The sequence below is a fragment of the Dermacentor andersoni genome, chromosome 6 (genome assembly GCF_023375885.2).
Source record: "Dermacentor andersoni chromosome 6, qqDerAnde1_hic_scaffold, whole genome shotgun sequence".
Lineage (NCBI taxonomy): Eukaryota > Metazoa > Arthropoda > Arachnida > Ixodida > Ixodidae > Dermacentor > Dermacentor andersoni.
In genome coordinates this window covers 172,231,740-172,247,051 of record NC_092819.1, presented here as the reverse complement: position 1 = coordinate 172,247,051, position 15,312 = coordinate 172,231,740, and the positions used below count along the sequence as shown (strand labels likewise).

The window sequence follows — 15,312 nt, the reverse complement described above, 5'->3', positions numbered from 1 at the left end:
AGAGTATTAGCAATCAGCGGAAGAATGCTAGCACTCCCTTGCGGTAGAGTAATAAAACTCTACTCTCTCTTATCTACTATCTCTCAAACGGGGTCGATCTACTCTGGAAAAAAGAGGGAAATATGGGACAAGCAGATACTTCATCAAAGAGAGTTCCCCGAACTTTGTTTTTACACTGTACATTCGCGGGGAGCACCACGTTTGGCTACGTAGCTAAGACGTCCTTGTTTCGCGCGGCGCTTCTTTCGGCCCTGGGTCTCCTCGACATTGAGTGCATGGTTTGGAGTCATTTTGCAAGCACGTGTCTACGTGCTCCTTCTGCATGCGTGGCTAGCACGCTGTTGCGCTGTTGAGACGCCAGCTGCAAGCGCTCTCCTCAGGTCATGGATGACTGTAGTGTTTACGCTATCAGAGCCCAGCACGTGACCCCCACACCGAAGCACTTACATTTTTGTGGCATAGGAAAGCAAGCACAGCACGTTCCATACGCACAAACTGAGAAACGCTGCCGCGGCGGCTCCGACCGATGCGCGGGGGCGAGCGTGATCTGGTGGTGTCCCAAGAGACCCAGCCGAACGTGCGCGAAAAAGACCACAACAGCTCCCGCAAAGTCGGGAAAATAAGCAAAGAAAGCTTCGCTTTAAGAGTATGTAAACTGCCGTTTCGCATGGGCTAAATACTGAAACGCTTTCGCGCGTCACAGACCTCTCCTGTCTTGCGTTATGCGCGAGAATCAGACCTGGAATAAAGGCAACGTCCCTTCAGTGCCAGTGGTCACATCAATCTGCGCTAGACGCGGCTTTCGAATTCGTGTTTTGCCTCGGCTTTTATATTTTCTGTATGTCTGAATGGATATATCTGGTGATGTTGTAGGGCCAATAGGTAGTAATGACTTGAACTTTTTACATTTTAATGCCAAATCTGCAACGAACAAGTGTGATACGCTTGCCGTGTTTTTTACAAAATTTTCTTTTAGTTTTTAACGTGGTCATGGTAACTAACCTTATATAAGCAGTAGAGTGACGTGCTTTACGGTATATTGCTTTTTGAAAGGACGCTCTCTTCGGGGTGGCGTAGCTTGGTGCTCATAGTTTGAGATCAATCGTCACGCGCCTTGATCCCCTGTTTCTCTACTACGGCGCCAACAGTTCAAAATTTTCATTGCGAAAAGTACGTTTTCGTGTTCTTGCACCGCCCACCTGACGAAACGATGGACAGCCTTATACCCTTTGTTGAAAGGTTATTCACTCTTGTGTGTTTTACAGAGACGTGTATTGCTGTTAACGGTGATCTTACTTAGCATCCTTGAAGGGCACTTCAGATTCATGACAGCTGGAAATCTTCATTCACTTTTTTATGCTGTAGGAGCGTTATCGCAAGGCCTACGCGCGTCAGTCATGCCTCTGAAACCTTGCTTTATCTCTTTTTAGCAAACATTTCCGCAGACACCATGAAATCGGGTGCGAATGTGACTGACATGAGCGATCGTTTACCAGTTTACATGTTTTGCAAATTTATCACGGACCAAAATTTGTGAGATAGTCTCAGTTGATAATGTTCAAGGAAATTATTTATAAAACTCTAAACTCGTTTCGGAAAAACGATTGTATTAGACAGTAGAGATCTGTGCTACTGTGCCAGGACACTAACAGGACATATTACACGCTCATGTGTGCCCAAAGGAAGCATATGAAAGTTCCTTTTACTATAAAAGAATAAATAAGTCGAGCAAAGTATGGAAGACATGGCTCGATGAATGAATGAAGATTATCAATTAGAATTGTACTATAAGTTTACAGAAACTAGGAGCCTCGAGGGGATTTCGCAATTTTAAAGAAATAATGAAAGCTTGCAAAACAATTTGTGAGAAATATTTGAAATAATACATTAATATTGTGATTGATATTTGATTACCAAAACTTACTCAACGTTTTAATTCGTCGCTTTCAATTGGAATTTTTCCTACAAAAAATGTAAGGCGCGAATATAAGTTTAGTCAAGTTCGGGGATAATATGCTATCTAATTAAATACCATTTTCTATACTGCCTGTTTTTTCCAAATTGTTAGAAAAAAATCCTAAAAGATTCCTGGCTCTATTTTTCTAATAAAGATTGTGTGATAACGATCATCTGTAAAAGAATTGCCTCATTTTGTGAAAAATATTTCATCATGTCAGCATACAATTTGGTTTTCGTGCGGAAATGTCGACTGAATTGCCGCAACTAACTCCAAAAGAGTTAATTTGAAATTACTTAAAAGATTCGAAAATTTTGTTTGGAACTTTCGTTGACTGCTCTGAAGCATTTGACAGGCTAAATCGTCAAACTTTGCTGGCCAAACTAGAGCATTACGGGCTTCGTAGCATTTTGTTAAAGCTTTTAGAGTATTACCTTTACCACAGAAAACAACTCGTTCCAGTTGCAATATAACAGTCAATACTCGTCATTATAAAACAAAGGCTTCCTCTGCGAAGTATAACAGGACCAATGTTTTTGTTTTCACATTAATGATGTGGCATTGTTCACATTGTTGACGACGCGAAACTTAACATTGATACAGACGACACCAGCCTTTTCTTTAACTCTCCTGATATCAATAACCTCTAAATCGTAGCTAATAACACTCTGCAATAATTGGCCCTATGGAGCAATGTCAATTATCTCAAATTCTTTGCAACAAAACAAAAACTTACATTTTCACCATCACGATAACAAATCAGTAAAGGTATTACGTTACAGTCAGGTGCGAAATTGAACCTTTCTCGAACGCGATAAGTTAGCAAAAAGATCTGCATAAGTATGCTAGTCTCTTTAGGGCTTGAGGCGCTGTATGCAAACCAATAGACGACAAAAGCTCTACCTACCTTTTTTAAAGAAAAGTATCGTATTTGTGCCACGCAATACCGCCATATATTGTGCCGCAACTTAAACTTAATTCACTATCTCGATCGCCATGATCGATACCATGATGCATACGAGTACAGTTAAGATTTGTTGTGTTTTTCACGCTGCCCGCCAGTTCCAAGAAAGCTCTAACTCCTATACGTACTTGCGTAAGACTTTTTGACACGAAGCAAGTTGCGCAGCATTTCACACTCACAACGTACACACTCAGCAGCATAAGAAATAGGTGGGCCAGTGCAGCGTACACGAAATAGAATCATTATTTTTATATCGCATGAAGTGCCGGTTACAGGTATCTTATTATTCGCTCACCTCGCCGGCGATAGAGCGCATGTCCATGTACAAGATAGCTGAAGGGGTCACCAGCTTGTTAGGAATAGCTAAGCGTATTTCGCGTGCGGCTGTCTGTCAGCATCACACAATTTAGCAGTTAAAGCACTCACATTGCGGGAAAGAAAGAGAATAATCAAGTTGGGCATTGGCATCGCGCATCCCTGTTTCCGTGCACACTAGTGATATGCTGCTTTCTATTTACACGGTCACGAGTACGGGGATGGGGCTAATTCTTTTCCATGAAAAACACAGGACACGAAAACCGTCATTTTCCGGGGAGATCTTCATTTGTGTGATGCAGCTGCTTTTTCTTTAGTTATTGCAGATGGTTCCCTCAATAGAGCTCAATAGAGGACAAGGCCGTTTCTTCCAAAACGCAGACAAAACATTTAATGTAACAAACAAAAATAGAAACACATAAACTAATCACTTAATCAAAACTTACAGCCGCAAACAAAATACAGAAAGTAGTATAGCAGTAGCTACATCACTCAAGTTAGCGGCAGGCTGCGAGTGTGAGCGTGCACCTAACAGTTCGACGCGGAGGGGCGGAGACGAAGCAGCGAAATAAGTGGTGTTTACCTGACCACAATATTAATGTATACTTCGTTTCACAAGCTGTTTGCACCGCTGTGGAAAGTTGGGGCCGCTTAACCAATCAGGATTGAACACATCTGAAAATTGTGTTCCTATGCGCCTGTCGCCCCATGATAACAATGACACGTGGCTCCATCTATGTTAAAGGAAGTGTACTTATATTTAACTTGTTTCTTTTTCTACACAGGCAGCCAAAATTAATCCAGAGCCCTCCAACGGCGCCTGCCGTCGTTCATTGAAGACGTTCTCGTTCTCATTTTCTCGGCTCTCACTGCGACAGCACTGAATGACCTCGACTTGTGTGCACACAGGAAATGAATCAAGTTAACCCGTTAGAAGTGTTCACACTTCAGCATCCTCGTTACAACTGAGATCCGCACCACTGGTTGTTTTGTCTTCCAGGTTGATCACAACAGCAGGACCTTGGTCAACGGCTTCATCGATTATGTGGACTAGTTTTCTCATCTCATCTTCCTGATTGACAACGTGCTCCACATAGCTATTGCACTTGTCAGCAGTAACTTCCGCGATGCCTTGCCAAACCTGAAGCTGCACGTCTTGAAGCTTGAATTTCCTATTTCCAATCGCCACGAAGTACTTGACGTCACTCCAAATAAGCTCTATTATGTTCACTTGGCAATGGTAGGGCTGCAGGCGCCCAACTAGGTGGCAAGCAGATCCAGCGACTCAGTCCAAATGGTATCGATCTCCGCCTGTGCTTACGCTGTCGACAAGCTTCATGAGCTCCACTTTCACCATTTCTCTACTTCACGCAACACCTTTTCCCGACAGCCATGCCTGTATGTCCTTTCAGAGGCTGCTCATGCGCGGCACTTTATACTGCTTCGCAGGATGGTATAGTGCGTTATCCATGGCGATAACACTACCTGGTGGTAGTTGTGGAATAAGTTTCTGCGACAAGCACTTTTCGTAGTGGTCTCCATTCATTTCGCCGTGGTAGTCGCCCGAGCTCCTCTTAGCTCGCGAGCTTCCGCAGCGCCTTTGACAAAACTGGGTTCGTCGCCGCAATGCGTCATCAGTCTACCGCCGTTACCCCTCGGGTTCGGAACACCAGTCACTAGCCCTGATCAAAGTGCTTCGTGCACAGACTGGATGGTACCGTCAATTCACACTTGACTACGCGTGTGGACAGCATTGACCCACGTTTCAACGGTGAAAAAAACTGGCCTACCCTGGCGTCGCAGCTTCCCTAACTGGCGCAGGTACCGCCGGCGAAACTGCACGATGTGCATCGCTTCGATCAGCAGTGCATTCCGAAACCGTTTCTTGTATCGGAAGCCGAGCTTCTTCAGCATCTTTTGCATCGTTGCTGTAGACACAGTCGGTAGCGTGTCGTCTTCATTGGAACGCTGCAGCGCTTTGGCTAGAGTCGGAATCTCCCTTCTCTTGAAACAGCTGTGCACATCCCTTCGCAACACCCTCCTTGTCCGTTCACTGCATTTTCCACCACAACGCTTCTTCGTTGACAACACTCTGCCCGCTTTCTCTATCTCTCTTGTTTACAAGTAGACCACTTGCTCACTCACCTGGGTGAGTTTTGCAGTCCTCTTGATAAGCGAATTCACACTTGAACTGCCTCCGCACGTCTAAAGCTATCTGCTTCGCCAGCTTGGGTAAACACCGCACATACGACGGATGGCACACAGGGGGCGCAACCGAATCGGGCGACGCCATGTTGGCGAAAGAAGGCGCATCACCACTTTCTAACAGGCCTCCGAGGAGTTGTGTTCGCGCGGGCCGTTGTTATTTGTTTCGCGACTGATTGAAAGCGCTCTCTATATTTTATAATTGTCACTCCAAACTGCTTTAAAATGCTGTTTATAGTTTTAAATCTAGTCCTAAACTGCTCAAATATTTGCTGTGCTCTTGCAGCTATGATTGGCTAAGAGGCCCCTACCTTCCACAGCGCTGCAAACAGCTTGGAAATCGAAGTATAGTGAACGATGAGCCAAGGACCAGAGCGCAGCTCCGACTTGAAGAGGGTACGCCGGCTGCTTGGTGGCATGGGCAGATGGAGATGGCATCTCAAACAGACAGCGGGGTGCTCATACTCTGCTCACACTCTGCATGCGGCTTCCGGTTGAGTAGTTCGCCGGCCATGCTCAGGACGGGTAGCGACTCTTGGAAACAGGTTGGCAGGACGCCCCGGTCAGGTGAAGCACTTGTGGCTCGGGTCCAGAACCCTCTGGCCCCTTTTCAACTCCCCGTCCGGTGGCCGATCTTCACCCCTCCGTCGCTTCCTCAAACTCTGCCCCTCTTCCGACAGCACGCCTCGTTTTTTATGCCACTCTGGCCGATTTGTATATTCAAGATTGGCCCCGAAGAACTCTGAACTTTCCAGATTGGGTCATTTTCCTTTTTGCTTTCTCTTGCTGCGCTGCGTGTTTCACGTGCTTGACGTTCATCGACGTCGTCGTCTTTTATTCAGCACTGAATTCGTCTCGGCGCAAGCAATCTGCTGTCCTCTTCTTTTCTTCTTTCAACACGGCACTGTTTTGCACACTTCACAAATCACGAAAGCACCTTTTTGAAAAAAACATTTCATCACAACAGCAGGACGGGTAGCGACTGGCCACCGACAGGTCGTCGGTGGCCATTGATTGAACTCCGGTGTAGGTGGTTGGCTTTGTGCGTCGGTCGAATTGCCGTTCCGCAATTCCAGTGCCTTCTCGATGCTTGTCGCCTCACTAAGAAACTCGTCGGCGATCTTCGGTGGGCTTCTAACCATTCCGGCGAAAAGTTCCTCCTTTACACCACGCATCAGTAGGCGGACTTTCTTCTCCTCGGATATTTCCAGGTCGGCGTGGTGGAGCAGAGCGCTAATTTCCTCAGTGAAGATCGTGATTGTCTCATTCGGCAGCTGCGCTCTGGTCTCCAGTAGAGCTTGGGCTCGCTCTTTTCGCAAGACGCTTGTAAATGTTTGCAGGAATCCGCTTCGGAACAGGTCCCACGTCGTCAAGGTGGCTTCTCGATTCTCCAACCACGTCCTGGCGGCGTCCTCCAATGCGAAATAGACATGTCGCAGCTTGTCGTCGCTTACCCTGCTCTTAAACGTAGAGACCCTCTCATACGGTTCCAGCCAGCTTTCCGGGTCCTCTAATGTGGAACCGCGGAACGTCGGTGGTTCCCTGGGCTGCTGCAGCACGCTGGGGGACGCTGGGGCTGCCATTGGGGTTGCCTTGGCCACAATCTTCTTGGTCTTCTCAGGTAGAAGTCCATGCTCCGGGGGCAGCTGTTGAAGACGGCGGCTTGCTCTATGGTCCGAGACTACGTTGGTGTTCTCTTTGCGGTCCGGGCTTGGATCACGGCTTGTCGGGGGCGTCCGGTACATGAACAAAAAGCACCTCCACCAGATGTCACGTGGTGGTGACGTTGAAGAACACAGTAACTATACTGTGAAAGACAAAACTAACTGTTATTGGGCGAACCTTTGCCCACAAAAACAGGCTACACTTATAACAAAACGATAGCGGGGAACATGGTCGGCGTCGTCGAAAGTCTGATCAACGGGTCAAGTGCGTCGGCTTTTATACATCAATTGTCGAATGTTCCAGACTAATTCTTGGGACCCGCGTGCCTTCCACAAAGTTTCACACCATTCGCGTCAGGCGATGAAATCAGATAACATAAGGTGGCGTGTTTTCTGCACAACGTTACTTAGCCCGCCTACCTTGCCAAACATTTATCCGTCAGCATCGACAAAGTTTGAATCGATGTTAGCGCACACGGCTTCAGAGCAGTCCTCTCCCGTAGCATCAAAGGAAAGACAGTGTCGTCGCCTATGCGAGTCGTCTCCTCTCCAACTTAGAGCGCAAGTTCTCGATCGCTGAACGCCAACAGCTGGCTGCAATTCGGGCTATCACAAATTTTCTGCTATGCGTGTTTAAAATAACTAACCATTTCTCTCGTCATGGACGAAAATGCATTATGCTGGTTGTACTCCCTCAATTTCCGACTGGACAACTCGGGCGCTTGGTATGGAAGCTTCAGAAATATAGCTTTGATGTCGTTTAGAAGTTTGACACAAGGATGCCGATTGCCTACCTGTCATCCCATAGGTGCTCCCTACGCCACTGCGCATTTTACCAACGCCTGCGTTCTCGCATCTCTGACTTGACTGACATGTGCAATGAACAGCTGAGCCATGCAAACTGGAAATTCATATTTCCAGACTGCCTAAATCCGTACATAGAATTACACAGAACGATATGCAATACACTGTGACCATGAGACAAATGTACACTCTCGCAACGTAATTGAGGAAGCATTATGAATGCTACACTTGATAAATAAATAATTTATGTTTCTGTGCGTGTGATAGTTGATATCACGACGTTGGATAATAGCGCTGCAGAAATAAGCAATAATGCTTCTTGCAGCAGAACATTTTTCACTGTCCACTTTCCCGAGTCTTACTTGGAAGTTATTTAGTGGCACACTTCGGAAACCAATGCTCTGGCAATATTTTTTTACAGTGCAGCTCTTAGGTGCCTGTTCCTGCATTGAGCGTCCACGTTGGCATCGGCGTAATGGGGGGAACAAAGGAGCCCACCCAATTATATAAAAAAAATTAGAGTGAATGCGGAGCGGTGGATTAAAGACTGCGATAGCGAAGAGAACGCGAGGAGGAAAGTGGAGGAGGAGGGAACAGCGGGTGCTTGAGGAGGAAGTTGGAGGAGGATAGTACGGCGAAAGAGGTAGGAGGAAAGCCGAGTGCCTCAAGAGACGTGCTCCATGGCGGCGAGCCCCAACGAGATAGTGCCAATTAGCATGCAACGTCACCCGGTTGCCGATGAGGTCATAAGAAAGGCATGTGGCGAGCGTCTCCATCGATACAAGTTATGGAAGTAAAGCACTGGCGTGGGCTGTGGACCCACTTCGATGCGCTCTTCCGCATGCGCCACCGCTGCTAGAGAATGCGCTCTGCGCGAGCCACTCGTTTCCGTGTTCACGCTTTCTTTCTGAACAACGAGCAACGCAACCGGTGCAAGTGTGCCGCTGCTGCTAAGGAAATTAAAGAGCAGCGCTGGGATTTCGCCTTAGGAAGTATCGTATTCGCTGGTGAGCTAATTTTTTTAAATTTTGAGTTAGGGAAGTCTAGACAACTTTGTTGGCTCAAAGCTCATTACCATGAAAGAATGCTAACACTGATGGAAATCCAGAGAAAAGACGGGGAATCCGGGAGATGGCAATTCAAGGCGATGAGCAAAACGTGAACAAGGTGAATGCAGGAGCCAACGTTTCGACAAGTGGACTTGTCTTCTTCAAGGCGACATATGCTATCCTCGCCACAGTATATATAGGTGGGGTTCTTCTAAAGGGGAGGGGGTGTGAGGCGGGAGGGCGCGGAAACGAGGGAAAGTGTGTTAGCGTGTCGAATTAGTAAAGGAACGCTGTGTACAAGGTCAAAGCCAGGACCCCCCCTCCTCTCACCCTAGTCTGTCAACCCACGCGCGTTAGCCGGCGTGTCAAGGGCGTCTGACACGCCAGCTGACAAAATAAAAAAAAAAAAAGAAAGAAAGAAAAAGAAAAAGAAGGGAAGAAAAAGGAAAAGGGGGGGGGGGATACGCCAAGAAATCAAACTAAGTGTTGTTGCCTATAGCTTGAGGTTTAGCATAGCGAATAGATTCTAAAGCTCCCTTTGAAACGTTTATGCCTATTGGTTGCAATGTCTTGAACTTATGGATAAGGTATGATTCTCTGTATTTTCTTTCTCGTTCAGAACGGAAATTTGACTGTAAGATGTAGAGTTTAAGTTCATCAAAGTTATGACCTGGTTGGTTGAAATGCTCGGCGACGGCTTTGGGAAGCTTTTTAGCTGTGTCCGCGCGATGTCCGTTTAATCTGACGTTCATTGATTGTCCTGTTTCACCGATATATTGTTTCTTACAGAAGGAACATTCAAGCATATAAATCCCATCCGAACTTGTGCAAGTGAAGCTGGATTTGACTTCATGTGTATAATTATTTGCGGTGCTTTTAATTTTAATGTCACTTTGAAGGTGCCTGCAGGTTTTGCATCTAGGGCGACAACATGCTTTTATTACGGGGGAATGCTGCTAGCTGACTTTTGCGTGCACTAACATGTCTTTAAAGTTCTTGTTTCGGCGATAGGTAACCCTGGGTACATCCGGGAACGCTTTTCGCAGACGCTCGTTACTTGATAATATTGGGTGGTACTTTCTTAGGATGTTGTTTATGTTTGGGAGTGCATTAGAATATTTTGTTATAAAGGCCGGCGGTCTGTCAGATTCTAATGTGGGCTGTCTCTTCGCCAATTCCGACTGTCTCTCCAATCTTGACGCGGTATCATAAGCTCTATCGAGAGCAACTTGGGGATAGTTGCTTTCTGCTAGCGTTGATCTAAGGTCATTTAGGTGGTGGATATAATCGTGGTCTTCACTGCAGATTCTTCTTATACGTTTCGCTTGTCCGACAAAAATTCCTTGCTTGCAATGTCGTGGGTGATGACTGTTGTAGTCTAAATATTGCTGGCTATCTGTAGGCTTCCGGTAAAGTGTCGTTCTCAGTTTGTAGACCGTCGTGTAGACCGTCGTGTCCAGGAAGTTGACCTGACTAGGAGAGTGGTGAGCAGTAAATTTAATACTCGGGTGAAAGCGATTGAAATGGCTAATTAAGTCGGTTAAGGCGCTTGTGCCGTGTTCCCATATTATGAATATGTCGTCAATGTAACGAAGATAGGTGTGGGGTTTTAAAGGGTAGGATTTCAGCAGGTCTGCTTCAAGCTGTCCCATGAAAATGTTCGCATACGTGGGAGCGAATGGCGTACCCATGCTAGTGCCGAAAATTTGCAGGTAGTGTGTAGAGTCGAATTCGAAGTAGTTGAGCGTGAGAACTAACATAAGGAGCGATAAGTAAACTTCAGGAGCGTGCGCTTGGGGATTGATTGCGAGGGATCTAGAAACGACTTCAATTCCTTCACTCATGGGAATGTTGGTGTAGAGGGCAGAAACATCCAAAGTGACTAGAATAGCGCGGTCGGAAAGGATTTGGTTGGCGTTGATGCCGTCGATAATTCGAAGGAAGTGCGGCGTGTCTTGAACGAAAGATGGGAGGGTAGTGGGTATGCTTGACAGGTGGTGATTTAAGAATTTAGATAGTGACTCAGTAGGTGTGTTGTTATTAGGCACAATAGGCCGACCTGGGATTTCTGCTGTAAATATTTCTTCGACCGGAACTTTATGTATTTTAGGAAGAAGATAAAAACGGCCTGCTGTTTTGTTTTTGGGCATCATGAAGCGATATTCGGATTGCGTGATTAGTTCCCTGGACCGGAGCTCCGCTATTGTGCTTAACACAATATTGCTGTAATCTGAGGATGGGTTAGAGTCAAGTTTTCTGTAATGGGTGTGGTTGTTCAGTTGTTTAGAGGCCTCATTCTTGTACTTTTCTATAGGCCAGATTACGATACTGCCGCCTTTGTCTGCTGGTTTTATTACAATATCATTCCTTTTCGCAAGTTCTTTAAGGATTTGGTGTTGAGCGGGGGTCAAATTTTTGCGTTTCCTGCAATGCCGCGTTGACTCTAGAATTTCCTTTGATATCAGTTTTAAGTATAAATCGAGGTCTGGGCACTGTTCGTTTTCCGGTGTCCACGTGCTAGGTGGTCTAAGAGAGTCTCTATCTTCTTTTCCTACATCTGGTCTACGGAAAAAGAATTCCTTGATGCGCAATTCTTTTTCGGTAGACCAGATGTAGGAAAAGAAGATAGAGACTCTCTTAGACCACCTAGCACGTGGACACCGGAAAACGAACAGTGCCCAGACCTCGATTTATACTTAAAACTGATATCAAAGGAAATTCTAGAGTCAACGCGGCATTGCAGGAAACGCAAAAATTTGACCCCCGCTCAACACGAAATCCTTAAAGAACTTGCGAAAAGGAATGATATTGTAATAAAACCAGCAGACAAAGGCGGCAGTATCGTAATCTGGCCTATAGAAAAGTACAAGAATGAGGCCTCTAAACAACTGAACAACCACACCCATTACAGAAAACTTGACTCTAACCCAACCTCAGATTACAGCAATATTGTGTTAAGCACAATAGCGGAGCTCCGGTCCAGGGAACTAATCACGCAATCCGAATATCGCTTCATGATGCCCAAAAACAAAACAGCAGGCCGTTTTTATCTTCTTCCTAAAATACATAAAGTTCCGGTCGAAGAAATATTTACAGCAGAAATCCCAGGTCGGCCTATTGTGTCTAATAACAACACACCTACTGAGTCACTATCTAAATTCTTAAATCACCACCTGTCAAGCATACCCACTACCCTCCCATCTTTCGTTCAAGACACGCCGCACTTCCTTCGAATTATCGACGGCATCAACGCCAACCAAATCCTTTCCGACCGCGCTATTCTAGTCACTTTGGATGTTTCTGCCCTCTACACCAACATTCCCATGAGTGAAGGAATTGAAGCCGTTTCTAGATCCCTCGCAATCAATCCCCAAGCGCACGCTCCTGAACTTTACTTATCGCTCCTTAGGTTAGTTCTCACGCTCAACTACTTCGAATTCGATTCTACACACTACCTGCAAATTTTCGGCACTAGCATGGGTACGCCATTCGCTCCCACGTATGCGAACATTTTCATGGGACAGCTTGAAGCAGACCTGCTGAAATCCTACCCTTTAAAACCCCACACCTATCTTCGTTACATTGACGACATATTCATAATATGGGAACACGGCACAAGCGCCTTAACCGACTTAATTAGCCATTTCAATCGCTTTCACCCGAGTATGAAATTTACTGCTCACCACTCTCCTAGTCAGGTCAACTTTCTGGACACGATGGTCTACATAGAAAACGGAAAACTGAGAACGACACTTTACCGGAAGCCTACAGATAGCCAGCAATATTTAGACTACAACAGTCATCACCCACGACATTGCAAGCAAGGAATTTTTGTCGGACAAGCGAAACGTATAAGAAGAATCTGCAGTGAAGACCACGATTATATCCACCACCTAAATGACCTTAGATCAACGCTAGCAGAAAGGAACTATCCCCAAGTTGCTCTCGATAGAGCTTATGATACCGCGTCAAGATTGGAGAGACAGTCGGAATTGGCGAAGAGACAGCCCACATTAGAATCTGACAGACCGCCGGCCTTTATAACAAAATATTCTAATGCACTCCCAAACATAAACAACATCCTAAGAAAATACCACCCAATATTATCAAGTAACGAGCGTCTGCGAAAAGCGTTCCAGGGTGTACCCAGGGTTACCTATCGCCGAAACAAGAACTTTAAAGACATGTTAGTGCACGCAAAAGTCAGCCAGCAGCATTCCCCCGTAATAAAAGCATGTTGTCGCCCTAGATGCAAAACCTGCATGCACCTTCAAAGTGACATTAAAATTAAAAGCACCGCAAATAATTATACACATGAAGTCAAATCCAGCTTCACTTGCACAAGTCCGGATGGGATTTATATGCTTGAATGTTCCTTCTGTAAGAAACAATATATCGGTGAAACAGGACAATCAATGAACGTCAGATTAAACGGACATCGCGCGGACACAGCTAAAAAGCTTCCCAAAGCCGTCGCCGAGCATTTCAACCAACCAGGTCATAACTTTGATGAACTTAAACTCTACATCTTACAGTCAAATTTCCGTTCTGAACGAGAAAGAAAATACAGAGAATCATACCTTATCCATAAGTTCAAGACATTGCAACCAATAGGCATAAACGTTTCAAAGGGAGCTTTAGAATCTATTCGCTATGTTAAACCTCAAGCTATAGGCAACAACACTTAGTTTGATTTCTTGGCGTATCCCCCCCCCCCTTTTCCTTTTTCTTCCCTACTTTTTCTTTTTCTTTCTTTCTTTTTTTTTTTATTTTGTCAGCTGGCGTGTCAGACGCCCTTGACACGCCGGCTAACGCGCGTGGGTTGACAGACTAGGGTGAGGGGAGGGGGGGTCCTGGCTTTGACCTTGTACACAGCGTTCCTTTACTAATTCGACACGCTAACACACTTTCCCTCGTTTCCGCGCCCTCCCACCTCACACCCCCTCCCCTTTAGAAGAACCCCACCTATATATACTGTGGCGAGGAAAGCATATGTCGCCTTGAAGAAGACAAGTCCACTTGTCGAAACGTTGGCTCCTGCATTCACCTTGTTCACGTTTTGCTCATAACACTGATGGAGGCACACAAGTGTGTATAGGTCAAGATCACAGGAGAGTTCGCTAAGCAATGCGTCGAATAACTGTACTTTTCGATAAACGTCACATCACAGCAGCATCTATTGACCACGCAGTGAAGACGAAGTGGGCGCCTCACTCGTCGAGTCTCGGCTGCGCGACGCCGTGCGGGGCGTGCTGCACTGCAACCTGGCTGGCGGAGCCACGGCCGACCAGCGCTGCCTGCTGCCGGTCAAAGCGGATGTGGTGTTCCTGCTGACGCGTGTGCTCGAAGACCTGCAGCCAGGCGGGGCCAACCCAGGCGTTCACGTGGCGCCCTTGACTAGGGTGCGCCGGGTGCTGCGCAGTGGTGGACTGCTAGCTCTGGCCGGCATCACCTCACCCACTCTAGGGTTCAAGGAGGCGCTGGAGGATGCCCTCATCACAGCAGGTGCGCACTCCGATGAGTTCGTTTCTCTCCGATGGACTGGTTCGTGCTCGCAGTGCGCAGTGCTCGAGGTCATGCATTCTGGGGTTTTCCGTGCCAAAACTCCGATTTGGTTGTGAGGCAAGCCGTAGGGAAGGACCCCGGATTAATTTTCACTCCCAGGGGACCTTTAGCGTTGCCCTAATGCACGGGACACGGGCGTCTTTGCACTTCACCCACATCGAAATGCCACCACCGCGGCCGGGACTCGATCCCACGACCTCGCGCTTAGGCAGTTTCCGAGGTAGCGCATGTACTTGGGCATACACCAGACACTTGCCGCGCGTACAAATTGTCAGATCCATGGAAACGTGATCAGTGAATAACAACCAAGTGGATAAGTTCAGCTTTTTTTTAAAAGGCTTCCAAAATTTCGGCATGGTTTTCTTGAAACAAAGTCACTTGTATTAGTGTTGCTGCATGACTTCGAAGGTAATTAGGCCATGCGTAATAGCATTTAGCTTTGTAATAGTCTCGGAAAGCAAACTAGCGGCGCTGAGCTCAGGTGAAATGCTCGATAGCCGGAACGAGTGCTGTTTACAGTTCTACATTTCTTGCGATAAATAAACTAGCAACTCACAGAGTTGAAAGAGAAAACAGCGTCTTTTGCCTGCGCCGCTAAGCTAGAGCATGCTATGAAAACGATATGTCACCTCGCGGCATAACACCCGCCGCGGTTGCTCAGTGGCTATGGTGTTAGGCTGCTGAGCCGGATCGCCGGATCGAATCTCCGCCGCGGCGGCCGCATTTCGATGAGGGCGAAAACACCCGTGTACTTAGATTTAAGTGGACGTTAAAGAAGCACAGGTGGTA

The 15,312-nt window shown here is 46.5% G+C and overlaps 1 protein-coding gene across 1 annotated transcript in view; it reads left to right on the top strand.

Moving 5' to 3' along the window:
* Window positions 1-15,312, top strand: part of LOC129382774 (nicotinamide N-methyltransferase-like) — a 190,720-nt gene that overhangs the window by 92,128 nt on the left and 83,280 nt on the right. Inside the window, exon 4 of the mRNA XM_055066955.2 lies at window positions 14,150-14,463. Within this exon, the coding sequence (XP_054922930.1) occupies window positions 14,150-14,463 (314 nt within the window). The remainder of the gene's footprint in view (window positions 1-14,149; window positions 14,464-15,312) is intronic.